Source organism: Scatophagus argus, chromosome 9 (genome assembly GCF_020382885.2).
Source record: "Scatophagus argus isolate fScaArg1 chromosome 9, fScaArg1.pri, whole genome shotgun sequence".
NCBI lineage: Eukaryota > Metazoa > Chordata > Actinopteri > Scatophagidae > Scatophagus > Scatophagus argus.
Genome location: NC_058501.1, coordinates 20342041 through 20366894, shown reverse-complemented (window position 1 = coordinate 20366894; position 24854 = coordinate 20342041). Strand labels below are relative to the sequence as shown.

The window sequence follows — 24854 nt, the reverse complement described above, 5'->3', positions numbered from 1 at the left end:
CCTCCGCGAAAGGGTGTGCGTTTTGAAGGTTGTATGAAGCATAACACCACAACACAGAAGAGCAGTCGCCACTTGGCTTGACAACCCCGGGGCAAGCGAGTGAAGCCCGGGCGAAGAACACCCCAAATCTTTCCCCCCTCCATCCTCCCCTCTCTGAGCTCAGCCCCGGACCAAGGTCCTGTCCTCCCGTGGGCACGGTGGAAATACCGCATACACGGACATCAATAACAAAAAGTTGACATACGTAAGGTACAGGGCAAAATGCAATGTGGCAGCTATGTGGCTTCTCTTCAAGGTCAGTATCTGAGCAGCACCGCGTCGCGGACGAGGTTTTTGGACAGTCGGAGGGAAGAAGAGGTGCGGAAGGGATGCCGATGCGTGTCGTTTTGCCTCCAGCACCAGCAATGACATCTTTCACCGACGAGGACATTGGTAGTCACTGACAGAGAGACGTGAAGGAAACTTCAGAAACACCGCTGTGAAAAACGAATAGGGCGTTTTGTTTTGTTTTTTTTTAAAGAAAGCGTTGTGAATAGAAACTCTTTTCAATATCTTGACATTTCCTGTTTTCTTCCAGCGGTCTGTTTTAGTGCGGCCGTTTACCTGTTCTGCTGAAGTCAAGCTAACGTTAGCTAACACTGACCGACAGAATGGGTTTTCGGTTCGGTTCAAGCTAGTCGAACCGACCGTTGAAGTCGGTGAGCTTAGAATGTTCGACTGCTGAAGAGTTGGTTAACTAGCGTAACGTTGTCTCCGACTTCCTTTAGCTTGCTTGGTTTTCAAGCGGACTTCCACCAACTTACTTCTTCTTAAAATTACATCGCCTGTACGTGTTCAACAACATGCCTTCGAGGACAAGTTCACACAGCCCGGCTGGCTTCGGTAAGAGCTTACCGGAGCGGGGACTGCTCCTGCTCATGGTTTTGGTGCTTCTGCAGGGCTCCGTGCTTCCCCTCGGAGCTGCCAGCTCTCCGGATGTCAACCAACAGGAAACCCCAGGCACCCACAAAGTGTCGGATGCAGGGCATAACATGACTAAAAAGGCTTTCCCTGTGCTCAGCCTCGACTACCACCATATTCAGACGCCTTTTGAAATCTCATTATGGGTGCTGCTCGCCTCTTTAATGAAATTAGGTGAGTATCATGCTGATGTCACGTATGTTATGTTAATCCTGGCATTGAGTTCAGTCTCTCCAGGAAGTGTTGGCTCAAGGGTAGGTTTTGTCCACAGGTGTAGTCACTGCAGGTAAGTTAGCACATTGCAGGAAGGTTATCAGAAAAAAGAATCACAGATCAAAACAAATAGTTTTATCAGAGTGCTCTGTGAGTCAAAATCACCTTTTGAAGAGTAGACTGGATCAAACTATAGTGTGTCTGGTTATCACATGCTAAACTCTTAAGAACCCCATCAGAGACAGCATAGATAAATCAACTTTTTTCAACATGTCAGTCTTGATTCAGATCACAAACCCAAGATATTAGCTGTTCATGGACACATAATGATTGGCAGAAAGATCCAACCTATTACTAAACAATGACAGGATGATCTTTGACCACCAGGCCGCCCTGCAGTATTGTATTCTGACTAACAGAATAGCTCAATTCACTTGGTGACTTTGGGGGCAAATCTGTATTGCTGGTCGTGCAGATTACTCATCAGATGTGTCAGCCTTGTGTGGAGAGGGTCTTTTTCTAGTGCTGTACTTACTCCTTGTCACAGTGGTGACTAAGCAGCTTGATGCTGCAGTCTGGATGTTAGACAGCAAGAAGCTGGCGAGTTTTCAACAGAGAGGAACCCACTGCTACAGTATTGCGAGCCAAAGCCTTGCAGCATTGTCGTGAAGGATGTGTCAAACTTGACAAGCGAATTTGAGCTGAACTACTTCATGATTCTCTTCGCTGTTTGTCTGCAGCTGTGATGCCCACTGAAATGCTTCTGTCTAGGTCTTCGCTCTGCTCGATTGAGTGTATTTGGTTTCCTCACCCCTTGTTTCTTCCAGTCTCTCCACTTCTTTCTTTCCTCTTTCTTTCTATATACTGCACTGTCTCTCCCTCTGTCATCAATCTGTTTTTGCGCTGTGCTTTCCAAAGATCACCGCATTGTCCCCTGCTGTCTTTCTCTAAGAGCCAGCAGCTTGTCAGTTGCCTGTGACATCAGGGGCCTGACTGAGCACCAGCCTGTACCTAGGGCTGGACACTGCCTCACTGTCTGGGAGAGAAGCCCAGCACTTGGGGGATGGGGGGGGGGGGGGGGGGGGGCACCACCTGCCTCCGGTGGCTCTCTCAAAATGCAGCTCAAGGGCATAGAGTGAACTGGAAAAAAGAGGATAAAGAGAGTTAGTTTAAGAAATGATGAAAGAAAGAAGGAGCATAGGAAGCAAGAGGGAAGCAGAAAATAAATGAGACTGGGTAAGTGTGTGAGCTGACAGCAGCAGCAGCAGACAGTGTTGACCTTAAGACTCTAATTATCCCAAGACGGCTGAAAATGGGCTGTGGGTAATTTGATGTGGCTGCTACACTGCTCAGCCTTGGTCCAGTGTCTGATTCATGTTCATGGACCTAATATCTTACAAACCTAAAACCACATCCTTCTTCCATTTATCTTTTAAGAAAGCTTGCCTGGTTGTATGGTGCCTCTCTGTCCTTGTTTTTCACATGAGTAGTTTTCTTGAATGGAATATAGTCTGTGCAAAAGAGTTTCCTATAAATCAAAACCAAGGGGATGTCATATTTCTGCAGTTGTGCTCCAACAATGTTAAACCAAGTAGTTCAGTCCTCCCATTTATTAGACATTCTCTATTTTAGATCCCGTAATGAGATTGCTGACCTGCATTCCACAGAATTGCCCTTTATCAACCTGTCTAAAGCTGTAATTGACACAGAAGGCCTACCATAAATGGGTAGTGATAAAGTGATTGAAGTATTTTGTTTCCTCTGTGTTTACAGTTAGTGTTTTCAAGTATCTGATAAGTTATAACCAGGAAGAAATAATTGTCACAAGCTTTTACTTACATGACATTTGTTCCACATTCATTTTGTGAATGGAATATGTAACAAGGCACTCACAAACAAGTCTTCACTTGCAGTTATAAAGAATAATGTAGTATGCTGTTGTGGGATGTAATGCTTAGAATGGTTTGTAGCCTTATCAGACATCCATCAGGCACTGATTTTTCAGATTGACCTCTCAGTAAGGTTAGGTCTGGTAGTATTCACCTGAGTGGACAGAGAGACACACCTTCTGAAAACAACCTAAGCCTCTGTGAAGCCTTTTGATTCCAGCGTGTTACCCTCCTTCTAGCAAGGTTCTTTTTAACATGTCTGACAAGTGCAGTTAGTTCCACCTTTTATTTATAATTCACAACTGGCCAAACCATTTGAAGAAAAGGTGTTGCTGTTATTGGAGGATAGTCTTTGTTGTTTGTTTGTTAGCGAGTTTGTGAAGCTATTATATGGATCTGTTGAACAAGAATACAAATATGAAAATGTATTTGATTGCCAGTAGCCTACTTAATAGTTTGTTAGTCAGACTGTTGTGTGATTGCAGTTATTTAATGAGTGCAGTCGTGACTATGTTCTCAGCAGTGTTGTGGCTTTTATTACCACCATTGTTGAGAATGTTTTGGCAGTGCAAATAAAGACTTCAACTGTTTTTCTAATGAACACAAGCTTTGTTTATTATCAACAGGCTTGTGCTGTTTGTAATTACAGGTGAAGCAAACAAATCACAGTTTCTATACTGTATATGTTGTACTCACTGCACAGGTTGAAAAGGAGAAGCACATACACACTGAACAGTTTGTTTTTGGTGAGTATCTAGACAGCAGGAAGTGACATGAGGGGAAATACAGGAAGATTATACTCATTCCAGTCGTGGGAGGACTTCAGGTGGCTTGGGAGTGAACCACTGAACTATGACTGAGCATTTAAGTACAGATTATGAAAATGTTAACTGTCCTTTGACATTGTTGTACAGGAAGATGAAACACTTACTAACAGGCACCTGAGAATTGTAACTTCAGCAGGCATTAAGTGATCATTAAACATTGGTGAAACTTGTTTTACCAAATTTTTGGTCTTGTAATTAACAGACACAATTCTGTAATTGTAAATCTAGTTTCACAATGCGTACTTTTGATTTTCTAAGATCCATTATATTTTGATTTACTCTGTTTCAAGAATGCTGCAATTGTTTGCTCAATTGTTTCCCAGGTGAATGGTTCCCTTAGAGTCCTGCCCATTCCATTAAGGGCCGCATTATCTATTGTAAACAATTGACGATAACTGAAGGTGGACTCACTATCAGTATCACCGGAGTGACCCATAAACCGCCCATATACTGATTTTTGAACAGTATGTGTCCTTCTCTGTGCCTCCTGCTACACTCACCATATTTTTAAAAGCTTTGTCAATTAAATCAAATTTTGAAACTGGGCACCTGAATCAGCCAGTGGCTTACTTTGCACTGTAAGACTCGGTCGAGACTGTTGTCTGGCGGTTGTCTGGCCACACTTTGACAAGACATATAGCTTTCAATGAGTAAGTTCAATTAATGCATTTGTAGTTTGGATTCCAACGTTATAGGATTTGGCGAACTCATAAAGAAATATTGGTGTTAATGTTGCCCTTTTCCTTAGTGCCTGTGGGAAATAATCCAGGTGAGACATTAGAAACCACACCCTTGGCAGACCTTTTAGGCAGTGTGTCACAAGATATACATATCTTATCTCTCGCTCTTTACTTGCATTGTGATGCATTGTGCACAGTGAGTTTTCAAGTTTTCTTCCTAATCATGGAAATAGTTGGCCATTCAATAAGATTATATATATGGTCGATAACCAAGACATTTGAGTAAATAGCCTTTAACGCAATAATGATTATTGATTGGTCTGAAGGTTCCCCATTGCATGTGTCACACGGTTACAAGCAGGAGGCCTAATCAAAAATGGCCTCTTGGGTAGGTCAGTAGCTTGGACTCTTTGCCGTTATAGAATTACCTGCCTTATCTAAAATATTGTTGTTGTTTGTATCATCTCTCTGAAACAAGACACTCTTGTCAATCACGAGACAACCTCAAAGATGGCTCTTTTGGTGGTATCTACAGTCTTCGTTCTAATGTTAACTTGTCATTCGAAAGACAAATCTTTCTCTCGGTTTGCTTTCTTTCCATTTTAAACATCAGACTCTGCAAAGTCTGTGTATAGTGTTGCTTGTAACAGATATTTGATACAACCATTTCCTGAAATGTACTCCATTCAGTAGTTTTTGTCAAAGATGTGTCTGTGAAACGTAGCAAGGATCAAACAAAGGTGGTGTGGTGTTAACATCAGACATTGTGAGGAATCACTTGTGTGAGCCTGCAGTAATGTGCCGATATGGCGTCAGGGATCGTATTAGAATATACCAGCTGCAGGCCATTATTAATAATTTAGACCAACACTGGTCTTGCACAAGCAAATTGAGGGGCACAATGACCTGGATCATACAAGCATACAATGACTCACAAAGGCTCGTCTTATACACAGCACCATTGTCAGGAAGAAAGGTCTTCTTGAACTTTCTGTGAACCTCATTATGTTGTGTTGGAGAGCTCACCAGCCTTTATTTCTAGGAAAAGAATCAGATGAAGGATCGTCAGTCACCTTCTTTAACAAAGCAACTGTCGAAATGTTTTCTCTGTTTTGTGCTTGCTTGATCCGGCATATCTGGTTGCCAGCAGTGTGCAATTAGTCACCTGGCAACAGGATGTAGTCCCTAGCTTTGGAAGTGATCATGTGCGGCAAGTGCCAGGCTGTGCCGACACTGGGTACACATGCAGAACTGAAGGAGCTGTTACCCTTTGGTGGTTTTCAATAACCTTGTCGCATAAAGGCTCTCAGGAGGGAGCGGAACAAAGATACAGTTTACAAGCGGCCACGATGAACCGCATGATCCTAAAGAATCTGGCATAACAATCTTTATGTGTGTTGCATACTATTATTTTTTTATGCACTAAGTACACTTACCACTTATCTCCCTCATACACGTCTTGACAGCCCTGCAGTTTAGTGCCACAAGTTGCTCTTTGTAGTTCACTGCCCTCCATTTCAGTATCTTGTCTCTTTTCCTTAAATAGCGTTGAAGGTCTTAACTGGAGTCATGCAGGAGAGATTTAAGAAGGTGTTAACTGTCATCACGTAGCTGATATTGGACTTATCTGTCTTTCTCCACTGAATCATGTTGAGAGTTTTTACGTTTAGAAGGGTCAGTATTGATGCTGAAATGGCTTTTTTTTTTTCTCTCATTTGCTTCCTTGTTCAACCAGCACAGTCTTCACTTGTCCCTCCTGGTCACCCATGAATGATAATGGGTCATTTAGAGTGCCACTGTGTTGAGTGTCCCACTGCTTGAGGCAGCAGCAGTCATACATTAAGTCGATCCAGTCATGCGCTGTTTTCCCTTTACTTGAGGACTACACCACCCATTTATTTTTACTGAGGGTTTTGTGTAAAATGACTTGGTCCTTCAAACAGTTTAAGTATTTTGTTTCCTGGGGGACTGAAAAAAGCATTCCAGTTATTCCACAGCTTCTCACTGGTATGTCATAGTATTCACTAGTATTCAGAAACCCACGATAAAAACTGAAGTTCATTTACTATAAACAAATGGTTATAGACTAATATTTTAAAAGATTTCCTGCTGTTACAGTTTTAAGATTCTCTTCATCTTATATTTAAATATTTCTCAGTTGTGAGACATTGCTATGATATGAAAAACTGTTAAGTGATTATATTTAGTTTGCCATTTAATCCTTAACAGGAAGAGACCACAGAATTTAAGCTGATGCGTTAATACTCAGGCTCGTCTTTAGTAAACATTTTCCTGTCGTTTTGTAGATTATTTCGCGTATTTATGGATCAGGATTTAGGCAGTGATAGCTGTAAGCCAAGTACCCTTCCTGAAGTTTATTACTCAATGTCACTCAGAAGAACACTTCACACAAGGGATTATGGGACTCCTTGTCTTCTAATAATAACCATACTTGGGTTCCCATGTCACTGTCTGCGTTTACTTGTACTTGTTTCTTTTCAGAGGGCTTTGAAGTATGTGCAGTTCACTCATGAGTATTGAAGAACAGTGCGGGTGACTATACGGTCTCTCTTAAGTCAAATGATCTGCAGTAACCTGAAACCTGATCTTCTCATTGGCTAACAAACAGAGGAAGTTTGTGAAACTAGGCCACTCCTAGGTGTGAGTATCTGGATGAGTATGTATGAATTTGTGAAACCCACTGCAAGTACTCCCAGAGAGCACTGCTGAAAATAAGCATGTCTATCGAAAAGTTGCTTATTTAACCTGACTTCTAAAGAGCATTCCACCCTCTGTGATTTTCCATAGGCATGCTGTTGGCATGAGGCATATTGGAAAAATGCTGTTTTCTTAGACTTCAACCATATGGTGTGATATCCTGCAGATATATGTTTACATATGTTAACATAAATGTAAAAAATGTAAAGCACAAATCCCAACGGTGTTTGACTTGTAGAAGTAAACACTCTTTGTTTGCAGACCTTTTCTTTCGTTCCCATGGCACCTTATTGTATGCATTGCTGTCTGCTTGCAACAGGCTGAACTTGATTATCTTTTATTAAAGAGAATGCTAAATACATGAACATATTTACACATAAAACAGATATTAAATTTAAAAGGTTAAGAGCAAGTTGATAATAAACTGATACAAATTCTCCATTACTGCACAGTGTGTATGTAAAGGAGTCTAATGGGACCTGTTCCTCTAGAAAGCCGGACACTGTCAATATTCTGTTCAGATTGGAGCCAGTTAGCTCACTGAAGGTGTGCAGGCCCTCTTGTGTAATCTGGTGTTCCCCACACTGAACAGAAATCTCTGTAGTGATGATGTCACATTTAGACAAAGCCTCTTAACTATGTAACAGCGTCTATAGGAGGGGGCGGAGGCGTTCAGAATGTTACCATGCTGATTTATAGTGCTCGTTTAGCTTTTTTTCTTTGGATCCCCAGTATGAACAGGGTGAGGCTTTGTTCTAAGGAGACACTGCACTTTGGATGCTCTCAAAACTAGTTTACATCCTGCTCGCCACATCAGCCTTTAGGGGGAGTCGCATAAGGTTTCTTTTTTACTGTGTTTCAAGCACTTATCACAGAATATCTTTGTTAACCAGCCTGGCTACTCAGCCTGTGTGGAGTCGTGGGTGGTGCATGTTTTCTCTGTGCATTGAACAGAGACTCTGACATCTCGCTGTGGGAAAATGACCATTTAAAATAAAGGCCTCACTCTTCTCTGTCTTTCCTCAGAACTCCGGAGGTCCAGCTGCATGTAGCTCTATAATCCACAGTCATGTACTCGTTGAGATTGTGCATTAATAGTGTGGTCTTCAAGCTGCCCAAGTATAAACATCCCTCACCCTACGTCAGAGACATGGCTCTGCTGCATTGAAATGATAAAATGAAGGTTAAATATAAGGCCAGATGATATTTCTCAGTTATAAATGATCTATTTACATGCAGAACTGCATCATGTTAATGAGAGAGCTGTGTCACTATCCTTGTGCAAACCTGTGACCCTACTGTCTTTGCTCAGGATGAAACGCAACCTATGGCTGCTGTGCCAGAAGGTCTCTGCCTCCTCCAGCCTTGCCCTGAACAGCTCAAATTTTGTAGCTGTTGTGCTTATTGATAATTTAACATGTGCTGCTGTGGATGCTTTTATCCGAACTTCCAGCAGCACAGTACGGTGGAAATTCTTTGTTAAAGTTTGAATCTAAAATTATAGGGGTGGGTGGACAGCATACTCCCACGCTGTAGCTTAGGACTGACGCGCAGAGCAACTGACATGGCTCAATTAATGTGTCGGTCCTGTCTTTAATATTAACAGACACACACAGACTGTGTTTTTGGGCTTGAAATGTAAAGCAGGTAGCATTTCTCACATGTGAGCTTCTACCATAAGAAATGAAATTGCAAAAACTGTGTCAAATTCAGTGTTATTGAAATGGTACAATTATTTGTAATGCTGCCAGGTCATGTTTCACTTATTTTGTTATATTTATCCACCCCTATGAAACAGTAACATGTAGCCTTATATGGTTTATATTTCTGTGTGTTTGTGTGTTATTGTTAATGCACCGTGTCACAAGCCACTACAGTGCCTGCTGGAAAATAACATGTCCCTGTGCTGCTGTAGTGTACAGTAAATATAGCTGTGGAAGGACTTTTCGCTATGGGACGCACGCTGCTGTCTCTTTGAAGTTTTCGCGATGCACAGGCTGCAGTTGTCCCCCCACCTCATCGCACATATGTATGCAGCCCTGTCTGTCTTTGCAGTTTCACGTGAAACTTCAGAGCAGTTCAGGATGACGAGGACATTTGTGTTCCCATATCAGCTTTGTTATCATTTTTAGGCCTTTTAAAGTCAAACTTTTTTTTTTTTTGCCATTTGGCAGGCAGTGAGTCTTACTTCGTGTGTAGACATTAACATGAACAGGCTCTGGGGACTCCCTGCAGAACTGCTTGTGTTGTGACATGTGAGCTGCGTAGCCTTAAGCAATTGAGGGTAATTGTGAAAGGTTATTTCAATTATGTGGAACTTCAATATTGGATTAGTACATAAACAAGCTGACAAATGGAAATTGAAAGATTCTCTTTTCATTTCACTGACAAACTTTTTTTTTGTACCCCTCTACTCCTGAATGTGACCCCATGGCAAATGTATTTAAATTGCAGGCTTGACTTGAACTGTCATGTGCGATCTTTCAACATACTTTGCATACTATTTCCATTTTGTCCTCTGAGAATTCACGAGCCCGTGGCGTTAGCTAGCATAAAGTAGACTCACTTATGATCTAGAACCAGTCTTCAGCGCCATCACTTTTTTTCTATGTTAAACACATAAAGTATGGTGCGAATATCACTTTTGTGTTAGATACAGGCAGTAATTGAAATGAGCAAATGAGGGCAGTCAAGCTCTGACATGTCTGTACAGCTTACACAAAACCAGGTTTCCCCTTTTGTTTCCTACTGAGTAGGAGTGATATATGCAAATTCCTCATAATGTTTTTTTTTTTTTTAACCTGAGATGGCTGTACACCTTAAAATGTCCTGCTAAATCTAAAACCAGACATTAGAATTTGTTGTCTGGGTGACACTAGTGCTCACAGCAGTGTGATATGTCACAGCTGATTGTGCGTTCGCCCTGTTGCCTTTTTATAATGTGAGAAAACAGATTGGAACAGTTCCAGTCAATCTTATCACTCAGGCAGAGACACACAGACTAACAAATTGAGATCTCAAGCAACCAGTGCTGCATTGAATTTCCAGGTAAATCATTCTTTCCTTCTTTGTCTCCTCCCATGGCTTTGAATCTCATCTTTTTTTCCCCATTCATTTTCCTAGGGTTTCACCTCATTCCTCGGTTGTCCAGCATCGTACCAGAGAGCTGCCTGTTGATTGTGGTGGGCCTGCTGGTGGGGGGGCTCATCAAACTAGCTGGAGAGAAGGTCCCCCCAGTGCTGGACTCCAGATTGTTCTTCCTCTGCCTGCTGCCTCCCATCATCCTGGATGCTGGCTACTTCCTGCCCATTCGCCCCTTCATGGAAAACTTGGGCACGATCCTGATGTTTGCTGTTGTGGGAACCTTGTGGAATGCCTTCTTCATCGGGGGCCTGCTGTATGCTGTGTGTCAGATCCAGCCAGCCAATCCATCTGATCTCCACCAGCTGGAGCTCTTGCCTTGCTTGCTGTTTGCTGCCATCATCTCAGCTGTCGATCCTGTTGCTGTGCTAGCTGTGTTTGAGGAGATCCACATCAATGAACTGTTGCACATCTTGGTGTTTGGTGAATCGCTGCTCAACGATGCTGTCACAGTGGTAAGACTTTGATGCATCACAGTGCATTTATTGTTTCATCTGCACTTTAATAAGTTAGACTGGTAGTTTAGAGGCAGTTCTCTGTCAAGAATGCATATGATATACTGGGGTGTGAGCCCTTGATTGCAGCTCCTGTATTATTAATACAGCCACCATTGGACGGCACGTGTAACTCTGATGTCCAGAGAAAGAACAACATTGCCTCCATATGAAGAGCATCTTGACACAAACAAAAGTTCAGCAGATCAAGTTGTGCATCGAATCGAATAAACAAATAAAACAATTTTTTTTCACATTCATATCATAGCTAGTCATCCACTGACTAATCTTGGATCACAAATGAATCCTCAGCTCACGTTACACCAGCTGTTAGCTGGTCTGTTCTCAAACAGCTCCATCGACAGTACAAAGTTCCTGACAGTCACCATAGCTACACTGTATAGACAAAAGTATGGGGACACATGACCATAACACCAGCAAGGTCTTCAATTGACATTGCACTCTCAATGCATTGACAACTTACACTCTTCTGGGAAGGCTTTACGAAAGAGTTTTTCTTTGGGAACTTTTGCCCATTAATGCAGTAGTACATTTGTGAACTCAGGCACTGATGTTGGACCAAAAGGTCTGCCTAACGATCTCCGTTCCACTTCATCCCAAAGGTGTTGGATGGTCTTGAGGTCAGGGCTCTGTGCAGGCCAGACAGTTTCTTCAGACAATTTTGCTTTGTGCACTTAGGCTCAGTCCTGCTGGAATAGAAAAGTGCCTTCAACAAACTGTTGCCACAAAGTTGGAAGCATAGGATTGTCCAAAATGTCTTGGTATGGTGAACCATTAAGATTTCCCTTCACAAGAAATAAGGGACCGAGCCCAACCCCTGAAAAACAGCCCCATCCAAATACTTTTGGCTATATAGTGTATCAGGAGTACTAACGCTCGCTTAGCAAGGTGTCAATGTTTATAACTTTGATGAGAGGATGAAGCAGTCCTTCTGGTCATGAGAGAGAGAATGTCAGTATTTATTTTAATAGAATCAATATTTACTTTATGAAAGAAAATACCCCATTGCATAAATATTGTGGATCTCATTTATCAGTTACCACAGGTGGGCAAAACAGAGTGGCTGGCAGATTTTAGAAATTACCAGCCACAGTGGCAGGTAGACAAAACAATTAATTTCGGTTGAGTTTTGTTTTGGTGAGCCAGAGCAGAGCCTGAGGAAATTTGGCAGTCCATCATCATGATTAACCTGTCTGTATTCTCAAGGCAAGAGACTCAGCAAGTGGTTGATACAGAGCTTTTTAGATCTTTTTTTTCCATTTGGCGCAAGCAAAAATTTTGCAGTTGCCTTTTCCCTTGTCAAGTTAAGGAATGTGCTCAGTGTTTACATATTCAAAAAGCACCTGTTTGCTGATTTTGCATTGATGCATTTTTTTCTTTATCTTTTGCCACAAAGATAATAGAAATATCTTTTAGACTCTTTCAAATGATGTCTGAATAACACGGAACACTATAGAATGAAGACTGCATTTGACTTGCTTTGGGACCTTTGGTTGTGAGCTTATCATCTGCTCTGACATTTACTGTTTTTGGGCAGTGTGTACCCACTCCAGAGATCAAATCTATTTTCATCAAATTTCCATCATGACGTCTTTATTCTGTGCGCCCCTTTTGAACATTACAGCAGGTGAAGTTTGTCATCAACATCTCTCTTTGTCACATATCTTAAGAAGCTCCCTGTTTCTTAATTGCTTAATACTCACATCTACTCATCCTTCTTAAAAATATTTTCTCTTTTTTATCGTTCTTCTGACTCCTTTTCTCCCCTCTCCCCTCTCCTAGGTGTTATACCACCTGTTTGAGGAGTTTGCAGGTGTCGGGACAGTGACTGTGATGGATGGTTTCCTGGGAATCATTTCCTTCCTGGTGGTTGCTTTGGGTGGCGTTCTAGTGGGAGCTATCTATGGGATCCTGTCCGCCTTCACCTCACGCTTCACCTCCCACACCCGTGTCATTGAGCCACTTTTTGTCTTTGTGTACAGCTACATGGCCTACCTGTCAGCTGAGATGTTCCACCTCTCTGGCATCATGGCGTAAGTTTGGGGAGGGTATTATGGACTTTCTGAGAGAGAGAGTACAACACATTTTCACAGTGAGGAGCTTAATCATTCAGCAGAAAATCTGCTTGTTGTTATTGTCCTCCTTGTCCTCTTTTTCTTTTCTCCTTTCTGTACATCCATGGAGTAAAACACAGGACAAAATAGCTAATAACTCCTGTATCCTGTGCCATGCCTCAGTGCTGCAGACAGGTTGAGATAAATCCATTTTTTAATTGCTAATTATTAATTGTTTTAAAAGTAACCTCTGAGGTCTCCTCCCACTGGTAAAGGGCTCTGGATCAGAGCAGAATCCGGTTGTTTATGCCTCCGAGAGCCCCAGCCCTGCAGCTGGCTCTCCCCTCCAGAGCTTCTCAGGTCTCAGTGGCTGAGCAGCAGCAGCTCTGGCCTTCTGCTCCACTCTGTCCTTCACACACAGCACTTTACAAAGCCCTGCAACACAATTGACTTTGTTTTACCAGAGTTGAAAATTTTCATTTTCCATTGAATTTGAAAAGCTTTTAGTGTGTTCAGTGTGAACACAAGAGGTTATTTTCACCAGCTATTATGACCAGAGAGTTTTGGTCATGATAGCCGGCTTTGAACTTAAACAGATTTTTACATTAAACAACTCTAATGCATTTGCATCTGTTTTGAATTGTCAAGTCTGGTAGAGCTGGTGCATTTGTCTGTCCTGTGAGCTGCTTCATATAGGTTCGGCATTTACAAATTTAGAATCTGGTGTGTTACGTCTTTCTGGCATCAGTAAAATACTCCAGCTGTTTCAGGGACGTCCCTCTTGTATCATATGTTTTTAATATATAGATTTGCCCTCAGTGATTAGATGTCATGTTCTATATACAACCATGCCATTGCAGGAAATATCTATTTAAGTTTCTCCCCTAGGACAGTAAATCAGCTGTACCTCGCAGTATAACCAGTGAAATAATGAATTAAACTCGTCTAACAGGCACCTAAACCAACCCTGAATTTATTGGCATCCCGACATTCTCTGGGGTGCCATTTCTCATCAGCTCCTCCAGTACGTATCAATCCATTTTCTGTTAAAGGTGCTTGGAGTTATTGATGTCACTGGCAGGAGGTGATGATATACCGAGTCTCCACCCTGAGTCAGGGCCGGAGGATATGTAGCTTCAAGGACAATCCCTTCCAAAGCCTGTGGCTGTCTTCTGGAAGCTCACTTCAGACACTGGATTTGTCAAGGTGTTTTTCATATCATCTGGTTTATAAAGAGGAAATGAAACCGCTTACTGGTGTGAATTCCTTTCATCGTTCCTGTAAAGCCTTGAGAGGCAGACCAGTGCTGACATGGAGGACAAACGGGGGTGGATGTGGAGCAGCTGCTGCGGCTTATGGGGCATGGAGGGCGTTCATTTCTGACCTCCACATTTTTGACATTGAAACATTGCGTGACACCATAATGGAATAGAGAAGTGGTCACTAGACAGGGATGAAGATCGAGTTTCAGTAGTCAGCGTGGAACTCAAGCTGGGTAATTAGTTCATTTCATGCAAAACTCTGATATCACCGTCGTTGAATCAAGTCAAACCACCTCTTCCTCTGAAGTGGCTTCTCCCGTTTACGTTTATAGGTTAATCTTACTTGGCTTTAATCATACATTCAACTGTGTTTCAGCTTGCATGACAAACAAAATTGCACACACGAAATCTGTGACAGTACATTTCCTAAAATATATATTTATCTCCTCTACACGCACATATCTTTCAACTGAGCAAGTGCGTGTCTCTTTGTCATTCCAGCTTAATAGCTTGTGGAGCGGTGATGCGACCCTACGTGGAGGCCAACATTTCCCACAAGTCCCACACCACCATCAAATACTTCCTAAAAATGTGGAGCAGCGTCAGCGAAACACTAATCTTCATCTTTCTGGGCGTTGCTACGGTGGACGGCAATCACTCCTGGAACTGGACCTTTGTCACCGTCACTGTCATTCTGTGTCTGGTGGCCCGAGTCATAGGTTAGCTCTACTGCAGTATTTTTACATTTCACAACTTTTTCAATGTGGTGTGTAGCAGTACTGTGTAAGAGAGAAACAACTGCTAACGTTGAACAGCTTGTCAGTGTGTTGTTTCTCAGGTTTTTAGGGTTAATTCACAAAAGGCCACTTTGAGAATGTGGATCACACGTGTTGATAAATCTCACATTCTTCTCTCAGTACTGAACAGATTTGACACGAACGGCTTAAATGCAAATATGAAAGAGCAAAAGTGTAGTTGCTTTGTAGTAGCTTTCAAAGAAGATAAATGTATTATAACACACTATGAGGGATTTTTATAAAAGACCTTGGTTTCAAAAAGAGAACTGGGAACGCTGATGTAAGTAAATGCTGCCATCATGTTTCATGACACAGCTGTCGGCCTGTGAGAGGAAGTTCCCCTGAGGATTTCCATGTTAAGTTCAGGCTGTCACAAGTCCCTATTTTGATGATTTGTCATGCCGGAGTTATTAGTGTTGTTGGAGAGAGAAAGTGAAAGAACGATGAGGTGTGCTGTTGAGTTCTCATCTGTAATATTGTTAGCCATCGAGCCAGTTGAGGCTTTGAACAAAAAATATATTCTGTGACTGGGCTGTTCAGCTGATAGTCACGCAGATCTTACTTGCATCACATGATACAAGATCTTGTGATGGAAAACAATTCAAGTTGTCAAGTTCATTGTTTTTGCAGATTTTAGGACGTTTACTTCTTATTTGCTGCTTCCTACTTTCCAAAGTACGCTTTAGTGTTTTGAATTGTATATATTTGTTAATCTATCAGGCAGCAACAGGTTATTATTGGTTGTTTTAATGTGATATTGAATTCAAGTAGGAGACTTTGCAGGAGTTGCATTGTCCATTAAAATAACACAAGTCTTTGTGTGGTTGTCCTAGCTGTAAAAATATATGAAAGTAATTTCTGTGTAAAAGTTGAGGAAAAGCACACTAAAAAATCCTAAACATTATGGGACACTGAAATATATTATTTAAATTTTGATTTGCTTTCTTATTATCTCCACTTATTGACAAGTCTTGAAAGAACCCTTTTTGACCTAAAACTGAGCATAAAAACTAAAATCAATCCAGTTTACTTTTACATTGTCCTTTCCAGGTGTGGTTGGTCTGACCTACGTGATCAACAAGTTCCGCATCGTCAAACTGACCACTAAGGACCAGTTCATTATTGCTTACGGTGGCCTGCGAGGTGCCATTGCCTTCTCCCTTGGCTTCCTGTTGGACAAGGATCACTTTCCCATGAGAGAGATGTTCCTTACTGCTATCATCACTGTTATCTTCTTCACCGTCTTTGTTCAGGTACCCAATTTACCCTGTTTTGGTCTAAACAAACTTCAGAAGAAGAAAATCTGTCATTGAGTCTGCTTTACTGCGTTGCAGCCTATTGCAAGCCTTATTAGGGGATGTTTTTCTGATGATAATCAATACACAACTTGGGTAATTGCTAAATTAAGGCCTGTGTATGATATGCAAAGGTGCTCCTGCACTTTGACTCTTTGTTTGCAGTGAAAACATGACTGATTATATTGTTCACTATTCACAGTATGAGACAATTTGGATTTTTTTTCAAATAACGGTTTATTCGCTATTCATTTGCATCATTCGTGAGTCGTGACCAACTGTATTGGATCGCAAAATGTCTCCTTCTGGGTGAAGCATATTTGCCTCATAAGTCTAGTGTGAGCTTTTACTATCCCTCTATAGAACAAAAGTTTTATTTGCAACAATAATTTGAACACAGTGACTGTTCTTCTTGCTGGTCATGCTGAGGACTGACCATGAAAAGAACGCTCATGCAAGGAGAGGTCAGCTTGTTTATTACTTCTCTAGAGTAAGGCCCTATTTGATGTGACATCAGTCCCCCAACCTCAAATGCACAGATTTTCTTAATCTATTTGGTCTTGAAGTAAACAGCTCCAGCTGGTTTAGGAAAATGGAATTTCAGCTTCAACAGACAGGCAGAGACAAGAAGACAGAGACAGGGAGGCAGGCAGGTAAACTAATCCATTTATCAAATGTGAAACATATGTAAAAGGAATACAAAATATGACATAAGCAGGGACACGTTCCTATCATCAGTCCTGTCCTGTCAGATAAACCAGTCTCCTAGTGAAAATGTAGGAACATTCTTGGATGTGAATTGGACCCAGAATGGAAACAGCTAAATAAAACCCTCAAGACATGTTCTCTCCTCCTCAGAGGCTAGATTAGAAACATATTTTATTCATGCTGCTGGAGACAGTACTGGCCGTCTGATGCTGAGACAGCTGCAGACCTGGAGGGAGAGGATAGAGGCCCCTTTTCACCTGCAGTGTGGGGTTCATTAAAAGACTGCCGTGTGACGAGCTGTAGCTCGGTAGGAGTTATATAATGTAGTTTTATTTATTTATTTATATTATCTAGCCCTAGTTTTGTATTTCTGTATTTATGAGGGTAAAGAGGCCAGGCATCTTCACAAGCATGGAAACGATGAACATAAATTGTTTATGCAGTCGAACATGTTTCTGATTCAAACTTCTGCAAAAGATTATGTTTCCACCACAGTAAAACGGAGATACGGACTGTGGATGATTCTGTTAACTGCAGTGATTGGCCTGAAGCATTAAAACATTAGCTTACCTCTTATTAAGGGCTTCTGTAGGGTGATGGAAGAAATGAAGCCAATAAGCACGAGTAGAAAACTTGTAGGTTCCTTTACATTCATGCCTGGTAGCCGGACTGGAAGATTCCAGACCAGGAATCTGCTGTCGTCCACTTTAGGCTGTTAAAGTTAACCTGGAAAAAAAAAGTTTTGTCAAGTCCCTGAATTGTTTGCTTATCAACATGAGATGAACGTTTGGGAACTCCTCATTTCCTGCTTTACCACCAAACACACAGGAACAAACACACTGAGTAAACACAGCAGTTTTTTAACTGACATTTGCTCTTAAGCCGAATTTGTTGTTGCAAGAAGCATCTCAACTTAACCGCTACCCACACACACTGCAAAAGCTGTCCAGTGAGCAAGAAAAACCCCCACAAAATGATTTTTTTTTTTTGTTTGTTTTTTTTTTTGATAACACAAAGAATTTCACTATGTTTACTTTACTAGGATGTGGATTTACTGATATGATAAAGATGTTGGTTTTGAAAGCTGAAACCTCTAACACATCGTCACCCTCCAGGCCAAGAGACTTAGAGCAGCAACAGTAACTGGGTTGTTGTGAAAGGTTGTGTGAAGACCTGCTGTGTTTGTTAATCAGCAATTGCAAAATGTGGAAAATGTGCCAGTTAGTGAAGTGTAATACTACTGAGCTTCTGTCTGACTTCAGTGAATGAAACACAAGCAGGGTGGCCTCTATGTGTTTATTTTTTTATATTATCTTCAGTGTTGAGTGTGATAAATGTTAGCATCAGAGTATAAATGCGAGGGTGATGAGTTTGTCTGTCTTTAGCTAAGGTCGGGAGGTGTTTACAGTGAATGATGTGTCGTTCCTCACATCCCTCTTGCAGGGTATGACCATCAAGCCCCTGGTGGAGCTGTTGGCAGTGAAGAAGAAACAGGAGGCCAAGCGTTCGATTAATGAGGAAATCCACACTCAGGTACAGAGTTTGACCTTCAGTCATCCTCATCCTTCAGAATTCATATACTTCCTCTTTGACTGACCTACCTTCTTGAGTCTTAGCAATGTGTTCTTATTTCCTGTCATGTTTTTTGTTTTGTTCACGTACACAAGACCAGAAATACACACATCACCAATAATATGGATTCAGAAAGTGTCGATGGTGACTCAACGTTCTGATTACACATTCATTTCAGCTGTAGTTATGTAAAATGTGACATCCTTTTCCAGTAACAAACAAGCAAATCTTGATTACTGCTTCCACCTACTGGCTGTGGGGTGGTACTTCATCTCCTGTGTGACACCGACCAGTGTGCTGCTGGTGGTGAACATCGACCCAAAGATTAGAATGTGACTCGCACACGGCTTCTTTTACGCGGCGTTTCTGATACTCAGAGGCATCCACGACTGACCACCGTGGTGCACGATCCCTGAGTGGTTTTTTTAAAAAAAAAAACATTTCAATAAAGGCCACATATGCACACACACACACACACACACACACACACACAGCCCTCTCTGGGACTTTACGGTAAGTCACCAGTGCTCGAGGCTGGAAGAGCAACCTGTGCTAATGTCAAATTTAATTTACTGCCATTTTACATCACAGGGTTGTACAAAACGATGTAATCTGTAATCCTTTCACGCACATAGAACATATATGAAAATATTCCAATAACAATAGAATAAAATGAAAATAAATAACAAAGAATTAAACAATATACACATACAGCAGTGTCCTCACTGATACCTGATAGATGGGTACCAGAGATGTTCCAGGCAGTTTTAATCAATTGCTGCAGAGTTGTTGCTTGCGGTGACAGTGGCATCACAATGTAGGTGATTCCATCATTCTGAGCCCTTCTTGGCACACACGTAATCACTGCATGTGTACCTGTGCCATTGTTAAAGTAAAAAATGCACCTACAGTACACTGAGGAAAGGAGAAGCTCCAGAGTCTAGATGTTTGTACTTACTGAAGGCTACCTCGACGTCCCAGTATCTGACCAACCAGAGAAGTGCATCATAATATCCTTCTGTCATTTCTCACCCTTAATCTTCCAACATTAGCACTCTAGAGAAACTTTTCATTCCCACAGTGACCCCCACAGTGCTGGGCTGCTTTTCTATAAATCCGTCTCTTCTGTGAAAACAGTCAAATTCTGTGGCTCTGCTTAATGACTTGTTCCCATAGCAACGTCGCCTGTCAGGCTGTTACATGCAGGCTTTTAGTCAGAACGCCAGAGCGACCCGCGGCCGGAACATTTCTCTGGTTTTCTGAGCCGGCATGCTGCCACCGTACACAAACACCATCCAATCAATCAACTGGCTGCCGCTGGTGGTTTTCTCTCATGACTTCCACTTTAAAGCTGGTCACCTGCTGCTGTTAATGATGTTGGCAGCGACTTTTTAATGTACTGAAATAGTAACTGTGCTGAAGCCAAGGCACAAAATGCAGCTGATTAGCAATGTTTGTCATCAATTATCTTTTTATAAACCAGAAAAGAAAAAAGAAGAACATTTCACATTTAGCCTCTATGTGGTTATCTGTTCATAGATTCAGGGAAATACAAGCAAATGTCCCTAACATGACAGAAATCTGTGAAGTCAGTGAATGAAAACAGATGAATTTAGAGTCTGATTCAATTTAGAGTTTGTCTTTTGTCAGCCTCCTTTTTAAAAGATGAATTTCTGACTCCTTTTACCCACAGTTCCTCGACCACCTGCTGACTGGAATTGAAGATATTTGTGGACACTATGGACACCACCACTGGAAGGACAAGTATGGATTTTACAGCAAGCTGTCATTAAGATTTGTAGTTAGCAGAGAATACGGGGAGCCTTGTTTTTATCAGTGATAAATCATTTAATAATAAAATGTCAAACACGATGACAAATGCTCATCACCAGTTACCTGAGCCCAAGCAAGTAAATTTTTGACTGACAAAAACTTTGACCATGAAAAGTTTGGTATTTTTGCTCTCCGTGATTTTAATTTTCATCATAGTCATCGCTCAATTTTCTGTCATAATCGTGTCTGTCTTTTGTCCTCTGTCTCTGTTTTCATCCCTCACTCCTTTCCTCCTCCCAGACTGAACCGCTTCAACAAGAAGTACGTGAAGAAGTGCCTGATTGCTGGCGAACGCTCCAAGGAGCCTCAGCTCATCGCCTTCTACCACAAGATGGAAATGAAACAGGCCATTGAGCTGGTGGAGAGTGGAGGGGGAGTCAAGCTGCCTTCTGCTATGCCTTCTACTGTTTCCATGCAGTAAGTACCGAATACTCGATACACTCAGAATACCAGACTGGCCAAATTGAAACCTGAAATAACTTATTCTTTGGCTACTTGGGGCTACGTGTTTTAAGTTGATACGGAGCGGCATTAACATTCAGTTAAGGGTTATGTTTCTGACCACCTGGTGAATTCATTTTCAATATTCACCATCTTTTGGCTCTGTCTTTGGTTGCTAACAGCTCCTGAGGGAAATACATGGCTCTTCAGCTGCTAAATGCTCCACTATGCCAGTCACTAACTGTGTCAGTCTGCTGTAGCATTCGGTGGCTAATTTGTGCTTTTTCACTGAAAACAGCAGCCCTATGAGAGCAGTGGGAGGGAACCCTGAAACAGTAAAGATGCAGCTGAGACAGACAGACAGAGAGCTGAAATTTGCGATGTACTGTACCACTCATACAACCAAATGAAACTGTAGATTTGTGTGGTAAATTCTCTGACACTTTGTAATTACAGTCCTGACAGATAGTGGATGTTAAAGTAATATTTAGCCCCACACAATAAAACAAACCCTGTGAACTGCAGTAGTTTCTATCAAAGACTAAATGGAGTCTTTTTATGTTTAATATGAGAATGGCTTTAATGACTATCCGAGTTTTATTTCTTTTTTTTACAGTTGATTAGGCTGAAAATCTCTTCAAGGAAAACAGAACAACATCACATCATTCCCAGTAGGGCTGAATAATATTTAAAAAATCCTTTTGTAGCTGTTTTGTACAAAACAAGCATTAGCTCTTACATCTGGAGAATAGGATTTGCAGGCTCCTGCATCCCTGTAGCACCACGATGCTTTGTTTATTTATGGTTTGTTGTGACATTTTAGGAAGGTCCCACAATTTTGATTCCAGACTTGGTTATATGGTGGTATATTTTGATAATATTTCCCAGTATTGTAATGTATATAACTTTAAAAAACCTACCAAAATCTATCGTTAATTTCACATCTGCAGAACTGCTAAAGTAAGCCTTAGTGCAAGAGTTACTGACAGACAGGTAATGTTTCCAGGGAACTGTTTTCTTTATGGTCTCTTTGCTAAATGCATTCGCTGTCAGTTTGTCAGAGATGTTACTGACAGCCCACACTGTTAGAAACCTTCTCTCAGTCAGCTGATCCTTCAGTACCTGGAGGAAATGAGACTACGGTGGTTTGATCATCACTGCGACTGATCGTCATGTGTTTTATCTTTCAAACGCACATAGTCTCAAAGTTTTCTCGTATATTTCTCAGGAACATCCAGCCCAAGAAACCTCCTCCCGCCAAGCCAGTGGAGAGAGCTCTGCCACAGCTGCCTAAAGGCCGAGAGGAGGAGATCAGGAAGATCCTGAGGAATAACCTTCAGAGGACGCGACAGAGGGTGACTCTGCTATATGAATAATAAGAAGGATTATGACTTGTGTATTTCTTTTTCGTATTAGCTCAAGATGCACTGTGTTGTATTACTGGCAGTCCAGCACTTATCGCTATTGATTTACATTGACTTCCACCAATAAACAAACTCGGACCTCTGCCATATTAGACTGTAATGTATCGATTGTTACAGAGTTAGAATTAAATCAGTAGCTGCACTCATACATTAACTGAAACTTACTTTAATTTCTGAGGGCACAGAAAACCAGTTTTTATTGGTTTACAAAGATTAAAAGCTGATCACTCCCTTGTGCAGTAAATGAGCAACAACACTGTAGTAGTTCAGCTGCTTTTTTTCCCTTCTCTTCTTTGTGTTTTTATTGTTATGTGTGCCGGTCTTTAAAATTTTTTCCACATACTTTATTTGTTGAGCCATTAAATTGTCTACTTAAACTGAATTTTCTTAATTTATTTATTTTTCAGCTGCGCTCCTACAACAGACACACTCTGGTGGCTGATCCGTACGAGGACGGCTTCAGTGACTTCCTTCTCAAGAAGCAAAAGATGATTGAGCTGGAGAAGAAGGTACAATCATGAGTCTCAGCAAGGGCAGCAGATCTTAAATCATCACTCAGGCCAGGACAGCTCTGCTTTGTCCCATGTCCCTGACACCTGGGCACAGCGCAACTGAACACAACACATCTTGTTGATTAGTCAGCGCCGAATAAGAAAACATTCTATAATACCGGCCCAATCCAGTACACCAAGTAGAAACTGTGTTTCAGGAAGCAGCCAATCAAAAATCTGGAGAAACGCAGTAGACTCATACTCAGCCATCAACAATTCAGTCAAAATTATGATTTGTCTTCTAATTAGAGTCAACCTTCAGTCTTCTAAATTAATTTCCCCGACACAAATGGGAGGCTGATTTAGCCGCACAGTTGAGTGGCCCTACTGCAGACTTTCATCAGACTGTAATTGCATCATCAAAGCAGACTCTTGTTTTGGTTAAATCGAATGCGCTAGAAGCCACTGTAGACTCAACAGGATTTCTGCCGAGACGAACAAAGCAGCACATCATTTAAATGACGTTTCTCCAAGTTATCTCGAAGGTGGTGAATACAGACTTACTTTAGTTTGGCTTCAGAACCTTTCTAGATAAATGAGGTGTGTATTTCTTCTAATTTTTCTGTCATTTAAGCTTTATTCATCAACCACAGTGAATGCTTACAAAAACTGTTACAATTTCATTATGTTTTCCCACAAACAAACAGCATCCTTGTGTTTTCCCAGATAAAAGACATGAATAACTACCTGACGGTGCCTGCTGCTCCTCCTGACTCCCCGACCATGCGTAGAGCCAGACTGGCCTCAGGTAAACACATCCATCTTCCCCTCAGCCAAATGCAAACACTCGATAGCAACCGCCGTTTCACTGAAAGGTTCCACTTCAAACAATAGGAGAAAATTAACCATGTCACGGGCGCCACCCGCAGGGATCCGACATTGTACTTCGTCAGGCTCACAAGGTGGCTTCCGCAAAACAATAAAGACTGTAGAGAGCAGCTGTGAACTACTGCTGCAGCAATAGATATTTCCCCAATGATGGAAATTCGTTTGCATGTGCCAGCCGGCATGTAAACCAGTGTGTGGTTTCATTTTAGGCAGAGAAAATGATTTCAAACCTGCTGAACAGCAGAAAGGGAACAGATTCTGTCCAGGTATGTAGCCAGTGTAGAGAAGATTCATTTTGACTTCTGATAATCCAGCAGCAATCCTAACGTGCATGCATCAGTTATGTTGCTTGTTAACATCCAGTAATTATTCATCACTAATGAGATCTCATGACATGATTGACAAGGGAGGCTTGTCCCATTCAGACTGTTTCATAACCAAGGAACAGGTTAAAGTCAAGCATGTTCTGTGTTGGACTTTCAGCTTGTGTTTTTCATAGTAAGTCTGAGATAAAAGTGGAGTTATTCCAGCATGCGTTGCATTAGTTTTGTCGTGTCGTGAGGTGATCACATTCTCTTCCCCTTGTGCATCGTCCTTGCACGCTAATAGAATGACGGAAAGATTTCAGATCCGTTTTAAAAGCTAATTTCCTGATATCGTACCCTTGTCCTGCCCGCAGACCCCCAAGCCTACAACATGAAGCCTTCGTCAGACAACATGCCCACCATCCAGGTAGACCTGGCATCTCCTCAGTCTCCAGATTCTGTCAACCTGATGGATGAGTTCAAACAGGCCAGCCAGGAGCAGAAGGAGGAGGACCAGGGCCTGATGATGATGCCTCCCTCTGGGCCGAGGGGGCTGAACAAGCCAGGCGAGCCAGACGAAACCAGAGAACAGCAGAAGCTGATGAGGTGCTTGAGCGACCCCGGTCCAAGCGCGGACGAGGACGAGGACGAACCCTTCCTGCCTTGACGTGGCGGGCCGGATGTGGAGGGGTCAGACTTCATACCAGCCTTCGATGGTTTGAGGAGTGAGGGCCGCTTCTCTGATCCGCTCTAAATAATCTCTTTGGTTCAGAAACCAAACAAGCCAAACTGCTATTTGCTGTACAAACCAGTAAGAGAAAACAAAAGGAGATTGAGAAGG

General features: G+C 41.8%; 1 protein-coding gene across 1 annotated transcript; it reads left to right on the top strand.

Annotated features, from left to right (window-relative positions):
* slc9a1a (solute carrier family 9 member A1a) lies at nt 1–24854 on the top strand. Its single transcript, XM_046398907.1, has 12 exons — nt 1–1134; nt 10411–10883; nt 12726–12976; nt 14761–14978; nt 16107–16309; nt 18503–18592; nt 20325–20395; nt 20705–20881; nt 22134–22260; nt 22737–22838; nt 23547–23628; nt 24388–24854. The coding sequence occupies exons 1-12, from the start codon at nt 843–845 to the stop codon at nt 24678–24680; spliced, it is 2379 nt and encodes a 792-aa protein (XP_046254863.1). The 5' UTR covers nt 1–842; the 3' UTR covers nt 24681–24854.

What these genes read in the sequence shown, in the direction of transcription:
- slc9a1a (XM_046398907.1), top strand. Translation starts at nt 843, where the DNA reads ATGCCTTCGAGGACAAGTTCACACAGCCCGGCTGGCTTCGGTAAGAGC. An exon ending in CCTTCTACTGTTTCCATGCA is followed by an intron (nt 20,882 to 22,133) that starts GTAAGTACCGAA and finishes TATATTTCTCAG; the next exon opens with GAACATCCAGCCCAAGAAAC. An exon ending in TAGAGCCAGACTGGCCTCAG is followed by an intron (nt 23,629 to 24,387) that starts GTAAACACATCC and finishes TCCTGCCCGCAG; the next exon opens with ACCCCCAAGCCTACAACATG.